The following is a 22,636-nucleotide window of genomic DNA, read 5'->3' on the forward strand; positions in this document are numbered from 1 at the left end:
TGTGCTGTGCTGTGTGTGCCGTGTGTGCTGTGTGTCCCGTGTGTGCCGTGTGTGCGCTGTGCGGTGCCAGGGCCGTGCCCGGCGGGGCACAGTGCGGGTGGGCAGCGCAGGGCCCCGGGCGCGCTCGGTGCGGCCGCGGCGCTGAGGGGCCCGCCCGGCGGGGAGGGCGCACCGACACGCCGCCGGCCCTCACCCTCACACGGGGACTGCCGGCCGCCCCGGGGCGCAGCGGGGAGATGGGAGTGAGGGCGCCGCAGGGCGGAGTGAGGGAAGGAGGGAATGAGGGAGGTCCCCGGCCCCGCCCCGCTGCCGTGCGGCGGCCGCGGCCCCGCTTCCCCCGGCACTGCGCGGGGGACCCGGTCCCGCCCCGGGGGCGGTCGGGGGCGGCGGGCCCGTCCCCTTTAAGCGGCGCGGCGGAGGGTCCCGCCCGCTCATTTCCGAGCACGCAGGAAGTGCAGCCGGGGCTCGGCGCCGGCCCGCGCGGTGAGTACGGCGGCACCGCGCCCCTCCCGCCGCCCCGCTCCTCTCGGCCCCTCACCCCTCACCTGCCCGCCGCTCTCGGGGCCGCTCCCCGCCGCCGGCACAAGGTGCCGCGCAGCCCCGGAGCCCTCCCGGCCACGGGCAGCGGCAGCGCGGCGGGCCCGGCCCCGTGTCCCGGCCCGGAGCGGGCTGCGGCCGGCCGCACCGAGCGCCCCGGGCGGCCGTGGGCTGCCCCCTCGGGCCCGGAGCGGGGCACGGCACGGCGGGCCGCTGGGTTGTTCGGTAGCGCCGTCTCAGCAATCAAATGAATGTGTCTCCCCCGGGCGCGTTTCCATTGTGCTCGCTGGCCGCAGGCGGGCTGGCAGCGCAGCCTCCAGCGCGGTGGCAGCGCCCGGCCGGGCTCCGCGGCCTCGGGGCTTGCCGGGGCCGCCAGAAACCCCCGTGCCTTCCACCAGCCCCCGACAGAGCGGAATGATGGTGAGGGTGTTTCATTCTCCTCACTGAAACGCTGAGCTTTGTTTGAACCATGACTTACATCTGTTCGGTTTTGTCAGACGCGTTCTTGCTCGGTGAATTCTGTGCTCTCGCAAACTGTGATGGTCGAAACGTTTTGGTATTGAACGTAAAAATAAATTGTGTAATTGCCACCAGTCAATTAATTCAGAAATGCTAAAAGAGAAACGGGGGAGGGATGTTGAAATTTGCAAGACCGTTTTTACACCTAAGTATGTAGAAATTTAAACTTGATAGAACGTGTTTTCAGTGAAGTGTAATCAGTGTTTACTTAATTCTGTTGTTTTATTATTTGGTTGTGGTTTCTTTCCCTTCAGCCCCTCTGTCAGGTGGAAATTGAGACACTGATCTCTTCTGCTAAACTTGTAGATGATGGATAAGGACTGACTTTATTCTCTTCTCACGGGTAGCTCAGAAGAACTGCAGAAAAGGGAGGTTGTTTCAACACTGAGTCACTATCTCTCAGGTTAAGGTCATACAGTAAAAATACCTTTTTTTCTCCTTCTTTTCTTGAAGACTGTAATGCTAGGCATCGTAGGACAGTGTCTTCTTTTCTAGCATGCACTAGCTGCAAGTTCTTACCTAGCTTTAGTGTGTTTGAAGGAAACTTCTGGCGTCCCTTTATTTATTAGCTAAATAGTGCGTCCTCAAGGAGCACCAAAACAGCAGTTTGGAAATATTCCCAGTAGCTGTCATGGGGGTAGATGCATTTTTCGGAGGGGTGTTAGCTGCAAGCCTCAATTACCCCCTGAGGCTTTTATGGGAGACTCTTGCCAGTAAGTCCTTATCAGAAATATCAGGAGACCCACGCTGAGCGTTGATACGGCACCTCTATCATAAACCATCAGCAGCTGAACATGGGAAGAGCAGTGGTTGTTGAAGTACATGACTGTGCAGCCCAGGTAGACGTTCTTTAGCTTGTCTGTAGCTGTGAAAACTTCAGTGTGATGAAGAGTTGTTGATCTTGCGTAGTTCTTTTCCTGGTTGCTCCTATGACTTTGTCTTAGCATCCTTCTCAGGCTGAAGGAAGGAAGGAATAAAGGAAATCAAGGAACCCTCAAACCTGTTGGTACAGCTGCAGTGTGGTAGAAGTTGCACCAAATTACTCTTGAATTTAAATTCTTTGCTTTTATGTTCAAACCCCCAGATATGCGTCTTCTCAGGTCAGTGAGAAACATCATCTGAGGGCATAGTTAAATGATAAGTAGCTATGGACTGTTACCACAAGTATATCTGGCGCAAGAATTTCAACCCCTGCATCACAGGCTGCTACTTCACACTTGCCAGAAGTGTTCTGGGAACTTCTTTATTAAAAATATCCATCAGAATCACCTGAACTTTTACAAGAGATAAAACTGAACTCCCAGGAGGGCGGGTATGAGAAATATGAGGTCAGTTTTTTCTCTGCAGAAAACAAATTGCACAATATTTTTCTTGTCTCTGAAGCAGCCTGTCGTTATGAAGCAAGCTTCATGACTTGCAGTATTTTCTCCTTAAATAATGCGGAAACAGGATCACAGAGGTGGGATGAAAGTCAGGCTCTGGATAAGTGCTGGAACTGATAATGTCCTTGGCTTTTTGTTAGCTCATCTGCCCTCTAAAGGATTAGCCCTCCAGAATAAAAGTATGGGAAAAGGCCATAATAATTTCACTTCTGGAAAAATAATGTAGAAGATAGGCAGGGCTTTTAAGAGTACAAGTCTTTCTTTAAAAAAAAAAGTAATTATTCTCAAGGGACATAATGGGAAGAAAATATCTTCGGGAGCATGTTGTTTTTCAAAAAAGACCAAACCACAAATAACTATGCTTTATCTGTGTATCTTATTATGTTCTTTAAAGCTTAGTGCTGGAAATGGGGAAATGAGACCAGATCTCACAAGATGTTTATAAAAGAAATAGAATGCTTTTTGAAGGGAATGGGAATATAGTTTTATTTCTGAGTTAGAATCACAGCTTGTAAGAAGAATTTCTGGAAGGGTACTTCTTACTGTCTGCCAGAACAGTTTCATTCTGAATGATGATTAGAAAAGCCCAGCACATCCATTAATATTATAGCTCATTAAAAAAAAAACCCAAAAAAAACCAAAAAAACCCCAACAAAACCTGAAAGTGTGCAATTACTTTAATACCTTTAATTTCTTTTTGATTAAGCTCTTTGAAGTTGGTTGTTTGGTTGTTTTTTTTTTTTTTTTTTTTTTTTGGTTTGGTTTTGGTTTTTTGGGTTTTTTTTTTGAGGGCAGGAAAAATTCTGCAGGTTGCAGCTCTCCAATCGTGAGTGCCTTTTGGTGCAAAAGCAGTTGAACAGAGTACTGATTTAGACCCTGGTTTAAAGGCCCATTTTAGGTTCAACCTGCTTCTGCTTTTATGCAGGCCTTTTAAAAAAAATGTTTATTGTAAGGGTGCAGGTATTTTGTGTGTACCTAAAAATGTAGACAGGCAAGTTATTCAGCTTAATATTTCTTGGGTATCTAATACTTTATGGTGCTTGTAGTCTTAAGTTGGAGATTCTGATGGTCGCTGCTAGCTGCAAAACTTTGTTTTAAAAATCTTTGCAAGCTGTATGTAGTCACTAAAGACGAGAGAGATTCAAGGAAAAGGAAAATGGCTTTTTTTTTCCTAATCGTTGAAGGTGCTGGATGTGGAAACAGGGCACACTAAAATACTTGTGTAGCTTGCACTCTGTCTGCTGGCACTGGGCTGTCTGTGCTGCAGCTCTGGGTTATGGTAAGGCTGGCAGGAGCCACTTTCTCCACAATTATTTCTGAATGAGGTGTGGTGGAATAATATCTTGGACCATCTTACTTTTTTTTAAAGGTTCTTTCCATTCTCACACCAAATCCTCTAAAAGCAAGCTGATAAAACTGGCAAGTTATTTCAAGCTGTGAGTGTAAATGTGAGCTCTGGAAAGAGCATCAACAGAGTTGGTGTTTCAGAGTGAAGTTCAGAGAATCCAAATCAGATGACGTGAGGAGACTATCTTGAGGAAATCTTGTATGTACTTTTTAAATGTATTTCCTGACAACCATCTCCAACTGTAATAAAAAGTGACTGTAGTGACTGTCCTGTTTACTGATTTGTGGCTGCCTGCAGTGTAGGTGCTTTCCTCTTGGTTCTGATTGCTTCCTTTAGCCCTTGCTGTGTTCCTGGGAGGGTTTTGGTCTGGAGCCCATCTCCCTGCCCAGCCTGCAGTGGAGGATGCCCACGTCTCCTCAGGGAGGTGCATTTGAGGAGACTGTTGCAGCTGTGTTGGTGGGTGACAGCAGGGGCACAGCTGCCTCTGTTTTACTTCTTTACCTCTTCCCTCCTTGCTTTCACTGGAGTGAGTGGTAAAGGGCAGGTCTGGCTGGCTTTTGTTCTTACCTTTCTTCCTCCCCTTTACTAAATGGTGGTGTTTCACTGGTGAGGCAGAGGATCCTTCTCTTTTGCTACTGGACTTTCTGGTAGGGATGTCACTTAGGGCAGCTGTCTGGAAAGCACAGATCAGCGCCCAACAGCCACCAAATGCATCCTGCTGTCAAAGGTGAATGTCCCATCAGCTCCTGTACTGAGGCCAGAAATGTCCAGCAGTGCATTTCTTCAGTAGATAGAGGGGTAGGAATGTTTCCCTCTGGGAGTCTGAGTACAAGTTCACATTTGGCAGCTAAAGAAAAAGTGTGGAGACTGGAGGTGCTGTAGCTGTCTCAGCAGCGTAGGGGTGGCTGGGCTGATGCTGGGGGAGGATTTGGTGGGCAGACACTTTTGGTACTTGTTCTCCCAAAAACTAGGGAAAGTAATTTTACTCTTCTCTGGCATACTGGAAGGACTTTCTGTTCAAGGAAACTGATAAGCCAGTTGTAGAGCAGAAGTAAAATTCTCTCGTGGCTAACAAATCATCTGGAGATGTGTCCTACTCACATACTGTTAATGGCTATCACTGGAAGCAGTCATCTCCTTTTGCTGAATATAGCTCAAGACTGATTCTTACATGTTCAGACTTAAAATAATACAGTGCAGAACAGGTAGGAGTTAAAAGTGGCTTAGGCATACAATACTTGCTGTTATTGTATTTCCAAGTAAAATTGCTGAACGGATGAAGTTCTTTTATGTAGACACCTGCTTCTTGTGTTTAACTTTGACAAATGAGAATCAACCACAAAATTAGGTTAGTATGTCTGCACTGTTAATTGTGCTTTTGTCGAGACAGTAGATGAGTGCTTTAATAGAAGGCCAAGTTTATAGGACACCTGACTTCTCCAGAAAGTTTATATGAATCTACAGCAGTTTTGTATTGACTAGTCCCAGTTAATGATATAAAGAAAAGGGCCCTGACAGTTTTTCCGATGCCAGTTACCGGAGACGTGGAAGGACAGTTTCTGGCTTTCAGGTGTGTAATTGCAGGAAGACATGAAAATTTAAAGCTGGTGGCTGAGGTTCTGAGCTAGTTCTGTGTGTAGCTGTTGTGTTTGTGGTGTGTTGTGTGTGATAGTCAGTTGCAGCCGGGTCGGTAACCAGGCAGCTTTTTCTGCTACCCCAGTGTGTTCCTGTGTGGTGTTTGCGTCTTCTCCGTAGAAACAGCAGAAATAATACTTGGAGAGTTCTGGGTGGAGTTTGTGTTGCTGCTGCAGGGGCAGGTGTTGAGCAGCAATGCACAGGAAGCAATTCAAGCTTGTTGGGAAGACTGCTAAATTAAAGCAGAGGAAATGATGTAAATGAGCTTTGAGTGTGTTTTAAGCACGCTGTGAAAATACAAAATGCTGGTCTTGAGCGCTGTTCAGAGTGAACCCACAGTTCTGAGGCTAAGTCGTAAGTTTCTGTGACACAAAATCTGTCCTGTAAGAGTGTTTCGGGTGACAGCTTTCAGATGACGGGTGGTAGCACTTTTGCTGTCTCTTAAAGGCTTCCCCAAGCAGTGGTGTCAAAAAGGATGGCACTTGTCAGCACTGTTGATGCTGCTCACCGCCCCAGGGGCAGCAGATGCCTTGCATGTCTTGTGCTCTGGTAGAGTGAAAATTAAGACTACTGAGTGATAGTAGATTAATCTGTCTTTCATGTCATTGTGGGTTCCTGATAGCTGTAGAAGTCGTCTGAGGAAGAGACGTACAATTTGTGAAGTAGGAGGATGAATATTGGTTGTAGTTGGTGCTGGCTGGACAGAGGCTGGCAGGTTTCTTCCCAGCACAGTCAAAGCATTGCTCCAGTAAGATGCCTCTGCAGGGCAAACTTTGCCCCAGTGCCCCCAGTGTTTGGCAAAGTACTGGGAGTTAACATCCAAAATACTGTATCTACAGTGTTTGTATTTCGTACAGTATTATTCAGTATTACATCCAAAATACTATTAACACACAAAATACTGTATTAGAGTCTGATATGAAGTGCTGCTGTGCATGTTTCTTTATATTTAAAGACTTTTTAAAATGAGATTTTGGACATAATCCAGTGTTTTTGAATTCTTTTGCATTTAGCTCTTCAGAATTCCTCCTTAGTTTAAGGTCCTGAGCTTCTATTAGATGGGCAGGTGGAAATGATAGGGATTTAAATCAGCTGTGTGAGGGGACAAGAAGGAAAGGAAGAAAACCAACTTTAAACCAGTGTTCAAACAGCGTAGTAGAAGTTGTTGCTGGTAGAACAGTGTGTTAAATATGGCACTCCTGACAAGTGTCTGTGGTAACAAGCTGTATGTCCCTGCTGTGAGGCACAACAAACAAAAAAAGTTAGAAAAAAACAAGTAGTGAAATATGAGCACAACAAAAGAAGAGTGCAAGGAACCTACAAAAACCTAGCAGAGGTTTGCAAAAAACCTGGGCTTCTCTCCCCTTCAAACTGCAATGATCTCTTCCTGAAGAAAAGGGGAGGAAAGGTGGTTCAAGTGGTCCAAAGACTGACTTCAGGGACTTGAAAAACAAAACAAGAGAGGTGAAGCAGCATAATGCAAAGTATTCAGTGTTTGATGTTTCTAGTTCATGCTGTCAACTTTTTCAATACGTGGAAAATATCGTAGTTCTGGCAAGCTGCTGGCTTTTCTGCTTCCGGTGAAGTTTGGTATTGCTAGTCCTTTAAGAGTAAGTTAATGCTTAGTTATACTGCCAAACTGAAAAATTACAGATGACATAAGCTGTGCTTCTGGAATGCACCAGATGTTTCTCTCAATTGTTTGGCACCCAGCTTTCATGGCTGGTGACATAGTCATGGCTGATGTGTTGTGCTGAAAACACATCATCAACTACTATGCTGAATTTTAGCTTTTCTAAAAACATTTGTAGTTTGTGTTCCTTACATCTTTGACTGTGGACTGAAGAATAGCAGTGAGCACAGTTCTGAAAACCACATGTGAATTTAAGCTGGCTGATTCAGTTTCATTTCAGAAAAACTTGAGGGTGATTGATTTTCAAAGCAGCATTTTCTCAAAATTTCTGGATCAAGTTTGCATTATTTTAGAACTCTCAGGCCAACTGCCACTTGGACAAAATGCACAGAAATGTCTTCCAGTGGTCACTTCAGGAGTCTTCAAACTTGTACTGAGGAGACTTATATACAAATAGTCTCTGGACCAATTAGTTAGTCTCGGTAACCCTCAAAGAATTTGGCAATGAATCTCAACCTCAGTGAGAATATTGCTGTCTAACAGAACTTTTTTATTAAGTTTGAATTAATTTCCTATAAATATTTCTGTTTTCAAGATGGATATTAATAGAAGTTTGAAAGGATTTTTAAAAAAGTTCAGAATTTGACTTTTCTGTGTTTTTACTTTTACTGCTACAGCTGCATCATAGTCTGGAATATTACATCCTTGAAAACAGTGGCACTCTTACTTTAGGAAAAAAAAATCCAACCAGTGGAAAAAAGTTAACTTCTCCACATTATTAAGTCTCTAACTTTTTTTTATACTCTGGCCAGTTTGCTGTGCAGCTGTGAGAAAGACCGCTCTGGGTATGGACTGTCCTTTTCCATCTCTTTTTCATAACTTAAGAAGAAGAAATGTCCATGTGAGAAGCACCTGTGAAGACCTCAGAGGGAATATGTTTTGCTCTACCACATTTTCAGATTTGCTTTACAGTAAGAGGAAACTGGATGCATGACCTTTACTCTTATCTCCCACAATGAGAAGTCTTCCACTGTGTATGAACTTGAATGACAATTACCCTTTAAAAACTGCACAAAAGTTGGCATTTTAATTTTCACTATGCTTAGGTTACAGTAGTTATGTTATCTTGATCTCCTTATATAGAGAAGTAGATGACAGACCTGAGAAAACAGAAGGCAGCTTGATTCTGAGAGTGTAGTTAGATGTGTTACTCAGGTGAAGCAATTGCAAGAAAACCACATTATTTTCATCTCTTTGGTTTTGCCAGCTGCCATTCCACAGTGGATGCCTGCAGTCATTCTCCTTGATTGGTTTTAATAAATAGAACATGGTGTCAGTGGAAACGTAGGTGAAATTTAGGTGTGCTGTGCAAATGCTGTTCGTGTGAGCTGGGATCACCAGTTTTACTGGGCTGTTGCATTTGAAGGGAGCATGCTCATCTTTTGTGGGGGAAATAATTAACTGCGGCCTTTTAAGTTGTTTAGACACTTGGGTGCGTAAAGAATATTTCACCTTTCCCCATTCACTTTGATTCAGGGTGATGCTGTGTTGCTAAGTGGAACTGGTTTTCTGTCCTTCTAAAACAGGCTGTTTTCTGTGAAAAAAAGCCCTACCTAGAGCATTGCTTTTTTGAAGACTGCTGGGCATCTGAGTTTCTGCCTCTTGCTGCAGCTGTCTTTCATACAGAGAGAGGTATAAACATCTCCCAGCGTGTGGTCTGATAGACACTACTGTGCATCCTTGAAGAAGAGCAGCAGCTGCTGTGAGAAGTGTGATTTAGTTTTGCTTAAGCTGTCCTCCAGGAGTCTTTTTCCCTTGACTGGGTGTGCAGTGTTACACGGGCTGTTGGGAGGCTCTGCCGCCCTTCTGTGGACAGACTGCTGGGTATGCTTGCTCAGGTGTTGTGCCCTGGCCCAGGAACCCAAATGCTGCTGTGTTGTAATTTACACAGCCCCTTATGGGGACTTTGTCCTTTAATAAGGGTTTAACAATGCCTGTTGTAAAAGTGGGCCAGGTTCTTGCCTAATGTCCGTGCGAAAAACAACATTACTTACAAGATGTTGGGAATACCAGGAGGAAGATTTTCCCTGATAACTGTGTTAAGGTAGCTGTTCTACTGCTAATCTTAGTTCTAGGTTGAACTCTAGCAACCAACAAAGAAGGCACAGTAAGTGTAGTCATATAAAACTGCTGTTCCTTTAATTCCCTGACAATAAGGGGAAGAAGACAGGCTTCACCAAACTTGGAGTTTGTGGTTTTCTTGCCAAATTTAAAAAGAGGAATAGCACCAGCAGAAGTGCGGAAGCCCACAAGCTGAATAATACAAGCGATAGGAAAAGTTGTGTCATGTAGAAAAGCTGCTGCCCTATGAAAGCTGAAGGTAGAAGAGCCTATCACGATAGCTGTTCAATAATAGTTTTAAAACAAGTAACCAAATGAAACTCCTTGAGCTGGTCCTACCTAAGACATTTAACCCAGTTTTTCTTGCCAAGCAGATGTCTCTCTTCATAAAAGCAATGAAGTGACTATGAGTTGACTTTTGTTTCCTGGCTTTATCTGAAATAGAATAATACTGACCAGCGTTGTTAAGGTGTAGGTGGTTGGGTTTCAAGTTTCAATTTTAATTCAGCATTTTCCAGACAACTGGACTTGCTTTGGATTCATTAAAGTCAAAGCAGGACGTCTATTCATAAGCTCATTGCTTACTTTGGATTAGTTATAAAGTAAATAATGTGAATAATGCTGTTCTTTCATTTGTCCACTTAGCTATGTAATAGATTTGGTTTTGTTTAGGAACAACAAATGCCAGGACAAGCGATAACTTGCTTGCTTCTCTCACTTATGGGAGATAAAACTGCTTCAGCAAAAGGTTGCTCTTTTTCCTTATTATTTCACAGTAGGTTATGAAAGAATTGCATTTAAACTGCTACGGTACAGTTAATACTTTCTTTGAGGATGACAGCATGACTGCTTTTTCCAAGTATTGTCCTGGCAAAAATGCCACCATTTTGTTGTATATCATCCTCTGCTTGCTTTCTCTGAGAATGGAGGCAATAAACCCCACAGTATTTCCTATTCTCTTGGCAAGCTGATCTATGTTTTGCCCATGTACATGGGGCAGGCAAGGGGTCTGTGGTGCATGAGCAGGTTGGGTCCTTCCTGCAGCCCCCATGTGTTGCTGTTGTAAAATCACGTTCCAGGGAACTTGAAACTGAGGCAGAAATTGTGAGAGGATTTGGGCAAGCTGTAAAGAGCGTGGCCTGCTTGATTGTTCTTGATTTCTGAGATGATTGAACACCGCTATTAAAATGAAACCCTACTCTTTTCTATGTTTCTGTGTTTTAAAAGTTAGTACAAAGTGTGTTGCTTCAGTTGCATATCCTGAAAAGATGTAATTAACATGCAGGATCTGGTCCTTGGAGAAGGCAGGGTTTCTTATTGATTTTATCTCTCCCTGGTGTTGAGAGTGAGTTGATCTATCACATGAAACAAAGGAGATAAGAAACCCGATATATCTTCCCTGTATGCTGCAGTCCCTAATGTGGCAGTGGAAATTTGTGGAGGTTTGGTCTTAATTTTAGTTTGGAGCACAGCATTTCTGCTGGCAAAACAACAATGTTGCTTTTCATAAGAGAAACTATTTGCATGGAGAATATTCTTTTTTCAGTAATAAATCCTGTGATTGTTGCATCCTTCACTGAAGTAACTTTTTCCTATGGTTCCTGTGCCTGAACTACTTATTCCTGGTGTGCTGTGAGTCCTAGAATGGCCCCTGTGTGAAAGGCATGATTTTCTTTCCTTCCTGTTTAGAAACTAAAATGTCTGAAGTTACCTATTGCAGATATGCTCGAGCACTTTAAAATTCATCACAGGCTATTGTCTGTCCGTAATGTGGACAGTTCACCACTGTTCTTTTTTTTTTCCATGTCCTTTATTAAAAATGGAGTGAAATACTGAATGTTCAGTCATCGTTGTCCCCTATTTTCCCCATGGGACTCTGGCTTTGGCAGAGGAAAGGAAAGTCATGGAAATCAAGAGGTAGCTTGAAGAATTCCTTTTGGTGTCAACCAGGTAAGGTGAGCAGTAAAGCTGAGGCTCAGTGCTTACCCACTGAAGAGGGGTGTTGGGATGAATTGGAGCAGTGTCATACTCTAAACTTTCAGAAAGTTGAAAATAAGCTGCTGCGTGTGATTGATTTACTGTGTGTGGGCTGTGGTTGCAATGAGTACAAGCAAAACTTTCAGATTTTTTCAGAATTCAGTGTGAAACTGGTAAGGTCTAAAATATTTTGTGATTATTCTCACTTTCCGATTGCTTTTATTAAATGCAGATTGTCTTTCTATAAATTGATAGTGGCTTTTAACTTCTCTCCCATCCAATAGTGCGTATGTGTGTGTGCTTGGGAGGCAGAGCCATAGCTGAATGCATATCTGATGGCAGAATTGTAGTAAAAAGATGGGGTTATTTTGGTTAGTAAAGAGGGTGAGATTCTTGACTAGTTTTCTGTGGAGAGCGAGAACTTCAGCAATTGATTCTTGTGAATTTTTTTTTCCTCTTTCTTCTTAATAACTGACAAGTCTGACTTAGGTTCTGGCTCAGCTAGAATTGTGTAATAAAACCCAGACAAATTCTTTTGTCTTTTCTGAGGCTATACCTCAGCAGACTGTCTAAGCAGAGATGATGTGATGTGTACTTAAGGTATGGTTTGAGGTTTTTCACTCCAGGATTTGTGTAAAGATTGTCTGCAACAGCAGATGCCTGACTTGCTTTATGTTTGTTTTCATCAAGTGAAAGATAAAGGTGTGCCCAGTGTTCCTCTAACATTCCGAACTATTCTGTTCTCAGTGGCACTGTTCTTCAGAATAAGAAGGGAATATGCAAGGGATGAGATTGGACCTTATGTTTTCATTGTATAACTTGCCAAGAAGAGAAATATGTGTGTGGAGGAGGCTTAAGACAGTGAATATCTGTGGCATCTGGGTGAAATTATGAACAATAAAATAACTCTTAGCTGGAATTTCACGGGCAGCTAAACAGTGACCGTCTAGGGCATGTTGAATGCAAATGACATGTCTAAAATAAAACATGCTCACACAAGGAATGTCCCCACGACATTCTGGCCTGGCATGAAGCCAAGTGCATACTGAATTAGGTCACTGCTTCAAGTGTGAATGTTTCCCCACTTCAGAAAGATGTACTCATCCTTTGCAACAAGGAACAAAAACAGAATGCTAATAGAATAAAAAAAAAATGTAAAGCATTTTCAATTATCATGCTGGTCTATTCCCTTGTGCTTAGAGAATCAATGATCGTTTTTTGTAAAGAACAAAAACATTTCCATTGTTAAATATGCAGAAGGCCCTGGAAATGCAGAAAGAATTAACAACCAGGTGCCTCTGGAAAACCTACAGATCTTTATAAGCATTGTATAAGCCTCAGATGTCTCATTCTTGGGAGATCATACAGACCACTGTGAATAGATTCATTCTGAAGGACTGATAGGAAGTTAAGTACCAGCATGTGCAGCTTTAAATTTTAGAACTTAATCTTTAAGCTCTGAAATTCCAGGGACTTCTGTGTGATTACTTATTGCCAGGTAATCTTACTGTCTTTTTTTATAAACTCCAGAATGCTCCATGTAACCCAGTTAGTTTCCTCATTGTGATTTTTGGGTTCTCATATGCTTTTGCTTGTTCTGGGGTTTCACGGCTTGCTTTCTCTTATCATATTCTACAGCCTAGTTACTGGAATTCCTAAAAGAGGGCTGTGCCAAACCAAATTCATATCAAATTTGGGTTGTAAATATGCAAAAACAGGGCCTCCTTTTTTTTTTTTTTCTCCCTGAAAAGAGAGGGTAATGAAATAGAGTGCTCATAAGCCCTGTTTTTCCAATGGGATCAGAAGGAAGATAGGTTCTTGCTGCATTCACTCACTCTTTGCACTATTCAAGATGAAATTTGTCATAGTCCTTTATGATGACATCCCTCCGCAGCAGTAATACTGAAGAGGGGAAAAAATGTTATTTGCTGCTTTAGCAAAATAACTCACCTATTCAGCTCTCCATGTGCAATTTTAAATTTTAATGTTCAACATAACTGGTTGCACAAACATTCCTAGCCTTTAAAGGCCAGGGTGAAGGTCTGATGAGAAAAGCGCCTGCGCTTTATGGTGCTGCAAAGAATGGTCAAACATAAATAGGCAATGCTTGTCTCTGTAAAAGGGCTGTCTTGTTAATAGGATTGTCACTAGCCCATAGATAAAGGGTTTCAGCTAATGAAGGAGTAATTAGAGCCTGGAAGTAAAAGTACTAGTGAGCTCTTTACAGCCCAGCTCATGTAATTCTCATTGCTTCAGAAATGGCTTATTGTGTGTGTTCCCTGAGCCCCCCTCCGGGCAGCGCTCCCCAGCAGCCCTCCGCTTCAGTGTGGGGAGGGCAGAAGTCTGCTGGTACCCAGCCGTGAGCCCCGCGGGGCTCTTTGACTTCCCTAATCCATGTTTACCGTCCTGATGTCTGTTTGGCCACAGTGAGGAGAGGTATGAAGGGCAGGAGTTCTCCCACTGCCCCCTGCTATTCACTGAGGGCATCATCATCTCCTGGTGCATTGTGTCCCCTTGACACCACAGCAGGAGATCTGTTCTCCCTCCCTTCTAAGACATGAATGAGACCTAAAGGAGTTTAGTGACTCATCAAAGTTGAACACAGGGCAAATCTATTAGTGGAGCAAGAATTGACTACAAAAGCCTGCTAGAACTAATGCTCCATCTTCAGGGGTATCGATTTGTCAGTTAACAACAATTAGAATAGTTGAGCTTTGATTTACTGATATTTTAGGCAAGTTAGGTAGTTAGATCATTTTTCAATATGCTTTTACTGGTTGAAGATGTGTCAGCTTCTGCATGGAGTCGCTTCAGTGCAGTTTAGCATTTACGGAGGCTTAAAGAAATTTATGGTTCTTTATGCTATTAATTGTGGCTTCCTCTCCTGCAGTCTAACAGAACAAGAATTCGGTAAGAAATGTAAAAAACTCTAATATGGTCATCTTTGTACTAAAGAAAGCTTGAGATGATACTGTATCATTGCTGTGAACTGGTTTTATCCTGTAGATTTTTTTCTTCTCTCTCCCTTGATTCATCACATCTGGACACTGATCAGTAGTCTGAGGATACATGTGGTGTTGATCAGTCTTTGTCGGCATTCAGCTTGCATTTATATAATGTGTTTGTGCAGTGAGAAGTGACTAACTTCTGGCTTGTCTGGGCTTGAATGAAGGGATGTTATCTAGTATTCAGTTGATAAAACTGTTACTTATTTTATATCAAAACCTCCAGTAGCTTTCTGTGAGTTCCAGAAGCTTCAGTTTCAGATGAGGAATTACCTTTAATCCGCTGCATTAAGAATTTCTACATAGTCTATGTAAATTATTCATTAACAGAGACTTCAGCGCTACAAATGCTAAAAACTGCTTCAACAGTCCTGTATGCTTCAGCTGGACAACTCCAAGGTGTGCACCTCTTGCCAAACTGTGTGTGCATGATACGCCTGCAAACTTTGAGTAGGCTGTGGCAGGCATTGCTGCTGGTGGTATGAATAAGTCACTTCGTCTTTTGGGTCTTGTAGTCTGAGCTTTCTTGCAAATGAAGATGGTGAATATGATGACACCACTGCTCAGGGGTACCTGATTGGCACTGGAGCAGTATCCTAGTGCTGGAAGCTGGATGGGGCGGGAGGAGTGTCACAAAGACACAGTGCCAGGTGTGTGCTGTAAACACACGGGGAGCATTGTGGCACCCTGACTGACTGGCAGGGTCAGCACAAGGTGGGCTGGGTGGCAGCTGGCAGTGCCAGGTAAGTCTGTCTAACCCATATAGAAGGAGTATGGGAGTGAGCAATGTTTTTCTAGTCTCATAAGGATAGTGAAACTAAGCTGGGAGTCTCAGAACTTCCCCCAAACCATAATTGCATAACACAGTCAAAATGGATGTAGAGCTAATAGGTCCCTGGATAAATTTTAATGAGCTTCGCTTATTTCATACAAGCAAATTATAAATTAAAGTATTTTATTAATGTTGAAAGTAGACTAACATGCATTGAGCTTACTTTTTAGATTTTTATGCTGTCATTGAAGAGGCCCATAAAACATTTCACTGACTCTCAGTGCTGAGTAGGATTTTGGTATCCCCCTCTTGCAGAACTGGTCTGTTTCTCTGGTCTTTCCCTCTAGGCTGGTTTGGTCAGTCACATAAGAGTGTGACCCATGCAAATGGTCACTGCCTCTTTGTGCTAGCCTAAGCATATCAGAAGATGGAAATATTGGTGGATAATCTCAGGATCCCTTTCATCAGTCAGGGATTGCTGTTTGAATTTTAATTTCTGTTGACTTCGACTTAATCTGAAATGCGGTTTCTGTAAACTTTGATATTTAAATCTATAATACTTTATTCATGAGTGAACAGTTATACCCTGAAAGGTATTTACTTAAAGTAAAAGCAAATGAAATTGCAAGCAAGCTTCTGTTGCTTCAAAATACTTAATGGTTTTTTTTTTTTTCTGTTTTTTGTTTTTTTTTTTTTTTTCTTTTTTGAGGAGCAGGAAAGGCATGGGGTTTGTTGGTATCTTTTTTTTCCTCCCGTAGAGAGTAAAACAAAACAAAAAACCCAAGAAGGAATGGGGGAGTTAAAACAAATGTGAAATAAACTGTGGTGAGACTAGAAGAACCATTACTGCTTTGGCTAGCTGTGTGACAAATGCATTTTATTGGATTGACCACGTTACTATTTTCCAGACACTGTGTCAAAGGGAGTTGCTGATGGGTAATGCAAAGGAAAGAAATGTTTTTTCTTTCTCCCCTTCTCACTCCTTCCACCAGTCTTTTGCATGCATGTGTTAGAACTTTGTGTGTTTCTCAAATGATTGTCTGCTCTGTAGTTCTAATATGCACCTTTCTTTTAATTTTAGGTTCTACGTTTTGCTGACTCAAACCACAGATTCCAAGGAAAGGAGGGGAAGTGGAATAAAATACTCAAGTGCCAGAGGAAAAGCAAGACTAGTCAATGAAAATTACTGTTGCTGAAATGTAGATTGCTCTCACACGTAGTGGAGGGGGGAAAAATTGCTGTCTCTTCAAAGCCTACAAAATTACTTTTGCAGATTTCCCTCACAAAACTTCAAATAAGCTAAGCCCCTTCAACTAAGGCTGAATTAGGAAATGGAAATATGATTCCTTGCTGGTGTCTTCCATCTTCCTCCCCCTTTGCAGGTTTTTTTTGTTTGGGGTAGGAAATCCTGAACAATTTGTATGGCGTCAGCCAGACTTACAGTTGATGGTTATGGATGACATAGGAACCTCAGATGTACGTCTCTGCAATGACACCTGATTAAGGCAAAGCTTGAAAACTGCTCATCAGCTATGTTACCAGAACTTGTAGTAGCTATTACAGTTGTGTTTTCTCTCTTTTTCTAAGATTTGAAGTCTAGGGTGATGTTCTCTGGAAAGCAAGAGCAGACAGATAATCTTTTAGGGCTGGAAACAGAAATAATATGAGAATGCCCAGAAGAGGCTTAGTAATTCAAGCCAGGACTCGTTGGCTGTTGGTGGGCCTTGCTTTACTATTCAGTTTAATCTTACTCATGTATTTGCTGGAGTGTGCTCCACAGACAGATGGCAATGGATCTCTGCCTGGTGTTGTAGGTGAAAGCATGGGTAAAGAATACTATCAAGCTCTCTTGCAGGAACAAGAAGAGCATTACCAAAACCGAGCTACCAGTCTGAAACGTCAGATTGCCCAGCTAAAACAAGAGCTTCAGGAAATGAGTGACAAATTGAAGTCCCTGCAGGAAAAAAAGACCCCGAAGGTCAATGGTATGAGCTACCAGGGCACCAAAGAGCAAACATCCAATGATCTCCTAGAGTTTCTTCATTCCCAGATTGACAAAGCTGAGGTGAGCGTGGGGGCCAAGCTGCCTAGTGAATATGGAGTCATTCCTTTTGAAAGCTTTACGTCCATGAAAGTATTCCAGTTGGAGATGGGGCTCACTCGGCATCCAGAAGAGAAACCTGTTAGAAAAGATAAACGAGATGAATTGGTGGAAGTTATTGAGGCTGGCCTAGAAGTTATCAATAATCCAGATGAAGAAGATGGACAAGATGAAGATGATGGAGTAGCAGACAGGCAGCTATATAGTGAAAATGATTTTATAGAAGGTATGTTTACATACTACCTGGCCCCTTAGCAGAATGTCACAACAGGCATTGAATGGTGTTTGTACTTACACGTTTTACCTACTTGGATAGAGTCTTGAAGAGTAATTGCACGATAAGAACCTTTATTTCTGATGATGAGAATGTTACTGCTTCATTACCTTGTGTTTTTAGTGGAGTAACAAATGCATTTCAGAAGGGCTTACCACAAGAGGTGTATGGGAGAAGCTCTATCTGCTTAAAAATACTGAAGTATTCATAATTGATTGTAGCCAAAGTCAGTGTGACACAGCTGCTTATGGTACTAATCACTGAAAGACTTTCAGTGAAATTGCTGGCAGTGGGAGGGAGAAATTGATTCATCTCTCTAGTTAAGCAATCCAGTATGAAGCCATGTGGTTTTTCTTCACTCGTCTCTTTACCACTTTTAGTTAATATTCAGGTATTTGACTCTCCTAGAGTTGGCACAGAAATATTGGAGGGAGAGGTAGGCTGTGTTCTGAGCCTGTCATCTGAGGAACTTGGTGTCCTGAATAGACCTTTCGTGGTATACAGTTACTGGGTCTGCTGAGCTGGGCAGCCTTGAGCAGTTCTCTTGTTCTCTCTTCAGTTTTGTCTCAGTGCCTGTAAGTTTGATTGCAGAACACATAAAGGCATATGTAACAGTTAAACTTTCAACACTTAATAGGGCCCTTGAAAAATGCAATAGTGACAAATCCCTTAACAGGTGGCTTTTAAGGTATGGTCTTGTGCAATGGAGATAAGTATTATCAAAAACTGCCCTAGTACCTCTTCTTTATACTTAGAGTATTAAATACACTTCATGCTGCTATTGAAAGCCAAAAGGTGGACCATGTTATAAGACCATTACTGTAGAAGAGATTCTGAAGTACTGATGTCTGTGTTATTAATCAATCATGCTGGAGAAAGATACCATTGGTCTTGAAATAATGGGTTCTTTCAGTCTCAGAAGATGTAATTGGTCTGTAGTGCAAAAAGTCTCTGCTTTTAACAGCTACTGTGTTTAAAGTTTGATGCAAGTACCCTCCTTCATTCCAGAAGGTGGTGCAGGGCATGGAATCCACTCAGCTGGGTCAATGCAACACAGCTTGTTGTGGTGCTCTTCGTACAGTTCTCATTTAAAACCCTATTATTTTTTCCAGGGGTGGTCAATCTTGTGCTTTATTTCTGCATTAAGTATTCAGGTGCTTTTCCATTGATGGTTTAGATATCACTTGCACTCTGGTGGATTTTTATTTTATCATGACTGAAATAGCTGTTGATTTTTTAGTGTACTGCCTTTAATGACAGACATTCAAGAAAGCAAATAGTTTTAGGACCTTAGAATTATACTTCATATGTCTGCCTTTGTTCACACCAGTATTTGTTTATGGAAATCAAACTAATTTCCTTTTGCTGTGAAGACTGCCTTCAAACACAGGGAACTATAGGAAAGACAAGTCTTTTGTGCTGTATACGGATGTGTTAGCAACCAGCCATAGCTTTATCTCTATCTGTTAGTATCTTTCTTCAGACAGAAATTGTAGGTTGTGTGGGTATTCTGTGGGTTTTTTATGTGCAAATACTACTGTCTAATTTAGCCAGCAAAACAAGGCAGCTTTTGAATGTTAGCATATTTTCCCCCACCCCTGTTTTTCCAAACCTCAGAGGTAAGAAGCAGACCCAGCTGGAGTTGGGACACACAGTCCCTTGTCCTGCAGCCCTGTGAACAGGCTCCAGCACTCTGCCTCCACTGCTTGTGCATCTCCCTTTGATGGAAGTCCAGCTGGAAAGCTAATGCCATTCTGTGTATAAAATACTACTCCCTTAAGCTGTCCTGAACTGGTATTGAATTGAAATTGCATAGCAGACTTAGTGTATCACTGAAGTCAGAACAGGTCCTGTAACTGTCCTAAGAGCACATCAGAATCGTTGCTGGGTTAGCGTTGCTTATTTAGAGAAACGGTTTTTTAAATTTGGCTTCAGTTGAGGCAAATAATTCAAGTTCTACATCCTCTTCAGTTGGTAATTGTTTTGTAATAAGTGGTTTGTGACTAAAACTGGAGTATTGTGCAATTTGAAACTGGAGGCTGAGAAACTTGGTGTGGTTTTTTTTTCTAGGACAAAAGAGAAAGCATGGTACTGCATTGCTTGATACATAACCATCATGTTTTATGCTCAGTATAGATAAGTTTATTTTCTGACTTGCCGGATTCTTTTCCTCAAAACTACTGCGTATCTGTATACAAAAACCTAGCCACAAAACAAGAAATAGGCATTTTGATTCTAAAGTATTCTAGCTTGTTACCTCAACAGGCTATTTTTACATCAGTCAATATTTGCTTCTGGGAATTATGTCTATTTTCCTAGACTGGTAAAATAGTAGACTAAACTTTGAACCATGTAACTTTTTGTGAGATGTACTTTCAGGTACTCTTTCCTTAGAGAATTTGGTGACTGTTTAAATAAGTTTAGAATATCTTTTTTGTGGACAGTTTTACTTAATGGTGTATTTTAATGTCTGCTGAATATATCTGAAGTTCTTTGCCAGCATTTATGTTGGCTCTGATGCCCAGTCAGTGAAATATCGCTGTCTTCATTTGAAAAAACATCAAGAATTTTTTGTTTCTTATTGTGTTTTAGAATTTATCTATATTGGAGTAACTTGAGACAACAAGTACTATTAACTTGAATTTAAAATTGATCTGCTTTTTAATTTATAAATAGAAATTTCCTAAATGAACTTTTTTCTGGAAAATGCACTTAATTAGCCAGTAATATTTGTGGTAGTCTGAGTCTACTGATTTTTATTACTCTTGATACTGTGCAGGCCAAAAAAGTTCCAAATACATGCTGATGGATGCAACTTTATTGCTGCCACTCTGCATTTTTGCTCTCTGTCCTTGATTTAACTGTTCCTGCAGCTGCCTTGCTGCATGCTCAGCCTCTGGGCTCTGCATGAAGATGTTCTGTTTTCTATCAGTGGAGCAAGGAAGCTCTATCCACAACAGGGAGTGCTCTGGCCAAGCGTTTTCAGAACTGATGTTATTTTTCTAGTGTTGCAAGACAGAGTGATGATCCAAATCTGCTTTGGAATTGTGATGAGGCAGAGCTGCCACAGCCACGTCATGGTTATGTGCAGGCTTTGAGCATTAACACTAAGTTAAAAAGATTTCTAAGTGTATATTACAATTACAAAGATAGTTTCTGAAAATTTCAAATTATTTTTCATAAAGCTCAGTTGACTTGTTCTACTGATGAAGAGAACCAGCAAATTTCTCAGCTTTGTTTGCTGTACCTGTTTTCCTTTGTAGCAACCCATAATGAAACTTCCAGAATTCTAATATTAACAGAACAAAAATCTGACCTGAAAAAAAGTCTTGTTCTGCAGTTGCTGAGTAACTGCAGTTACTCAGTTGAGTAACACTTTGAAGTTTGTTTTTTTTTTTTCCTTAGTGTTTACATTAGATCTAAGTGTATGATTAACAAGAGTATCCTATTCCCTGTGGATGAAGAGTATGCCTAGAGAGGATAAGAGATGCAATTTTACGTATTTTCACAAATGAACACATTTAGGATTATGACCAATGGACCTAATTGCTGAACTGCACATTCTAAGATAGACCTCCGTTAAAAATATATTACTTTGAGATCAGTATTTGATAATATTGAGAAATGGAGAGTAATTCAGAGGAGATAATACTATTACCTCTGTTCCCTTTCTCCACAAGCCTGTGACAGAGTCTTGAACGGTGATAGAGAAGACTTGAGGAGCCTTCATGGACACACTTCACTATCAGTGTAACTGGCTTATTTGGGTTTACATTTATCAGTGTAATTGGCTTTTTTAACAGAGAGATTAAAAGCTCTTCTATTACATAAACATTTAAAACGAACCTTTGGAAAATAGAAGCACTAGCATGTTTTCAGAAGCTAATTAGCAATTAGCTAATCGCTGATAAAGGTCTTGTTATTGATCAGTGCTATTTGGGCCCATTTCTCCTGTTCCTGTGTTTCCAATTGGAACTGGGCAAAATGTAGAAAGTTTCTTTAGGTTGTCATCAAAAGAAGACTCCCCACCCATCCTTGGCATGTAAAAATGCTTTATTCCCATGCTGCAAGCTTCCAGGTGCTTGCAATCCATAATGTCGTGCAAACAGCCCCTGCTGTGTGTGCTGCAGAAGACCAGAAACTGGCCACTGTCCTGGGAACTTCAGTGGAGAAATCTAATACACCCCAAGAAAACCAGGTCATACATCTTAAATTCCATAGACCAAAAACTTTCTGGGTAGTTGTAAAGCAAGTAATATTCAAGGCAGTAGAAGAACAGCTTTTTGGCTTTGGTATTAACTGATCCCCAGGATTCCTGTGTGTAATTCTTTGGTGAGAAACAGAACCTTCTGCAAAGAGAGTAAAGCTTCGTGGACCAGGAATAGCAACTGTTGAATTATTTCTGCTGCTTTTTACCTCTTAGCTTGTGGAGTTCTATTTTGAATGGCAGCCAAATGAGTATGCTAGTTGGAAGGTGAGATAACAGGTTTTATTAAATGAGTCAGTTCCAAGTGGAAAAAAACTGAATGCACTAAGAAGTAAACCAGATGTGGGTTTTCTTTCTGGCTGTTCTCAAATCTGGCTTCTGTGTATAGAAACTTTGGTCCCATAAATGTAACCAAATTAGTAGATTAGCAAGAGGCTAGCTCATAGCAAGGAGAATAACTTGAGGAGTACATACTGTTTAAAAGAAGTGTGGCTCTAGTAGCATGTTGAGATTGAAAAGTGTGGAATTTTGTATTTTGACATTTAAATGTTGGCAAGGCACTATTCAAATTTGAATTTGCATATTCAGGTCTTTATGAAGTTACAGCAGTGGGTTTTGCTTTTTTTTTTTTTTTTTTTAATTCGTCTTGAAAATTTTATTCTGTACTACAGCCTTCTGTTGTAGACTGACATCTGAGCTTATCATTTGATGAAAGATAGGCTATTGGCATCTGGTATGCTTTTTAAAAACTTCACTTATGTTGTAAATGATATTTTTATCTGTCAACAGCTATTGGATAGCGGAGAAAATAATAAAATATAAAACACTGACTGTTGCTTTCCCCAGGAGTCCTGATACAGAATATTTGCTGTCTATTACTTGAAAGTGTGATGTATGAGCACCGTGGTGCATCAGCTGCTCCATTAACCAAGACGCTGTTTTCAGGCTACAGTGCTGGACTGTGCAGCAATGGAAAAGGGTTGAGAGGGATTTAAGATCTTCTGCTGCTTCTGACAGTCAGCATTGTGGACTTTCATTGTTTGAAACACCATTTTCAGTGCTTGTAATTAGTAATGATTTGAAAATAATCATTAAAATGTAGTGCATGCTTTATGCATCTCTGTG

The 22,636-nt window shown here is 41.6% G+C and overlaps 1 protein-coding gene across 2 annotated transcripts in view; it reads left to right on the plus strand.

Annotated features, from left to right (window-relative positions):
* The first annotated feature begins 417 nt into the window (after nucleotides 1-417).
* CSGALNACT2 (chondroitin sulfate N-acetylgalactosaminyltransferase 2) overlaps nucleotides 418-22,636 on the plus strand; it is a 33,135-nt gene continuing 10,916 nt past the window's right edge. Inside the window, exons 1-2 of one of the 2 annotated variants that reach the window (XM_066324151.1) lie at nucleotides 418-487; nucleotides 16,011-17,256. In XM_066324151.1, the coding sequence (XP_066180248.1) occupies nucleotides 16,593-17,256 (664 nt within the window). In that variant the 5' untranslated portion in view covers nucleotides 418-487; nucleotides 16,011-16,592. The remainder of the gene's footprint in view (nucleotides 488-16,010; nucleotides 17,257-22,636) is intronic. The other variant, XM_066324152.1, reaches the window with a different exon arrangement.

This window comes from Sylvia atricapilla, chromosome 8 (genome assembly GCF_009819655.1).
Source record: "Sylvia atricapilla isolate bSylAtr1 chromosome 8, bSylAtr1.pri, whole genome shotgun sequence".
Lineage (NCBI taxonomy): Eukaryota > Metazoa > Chordata > Aves > Passeriformes > Sylviidae > Sylvia > Sylvia atricapilla.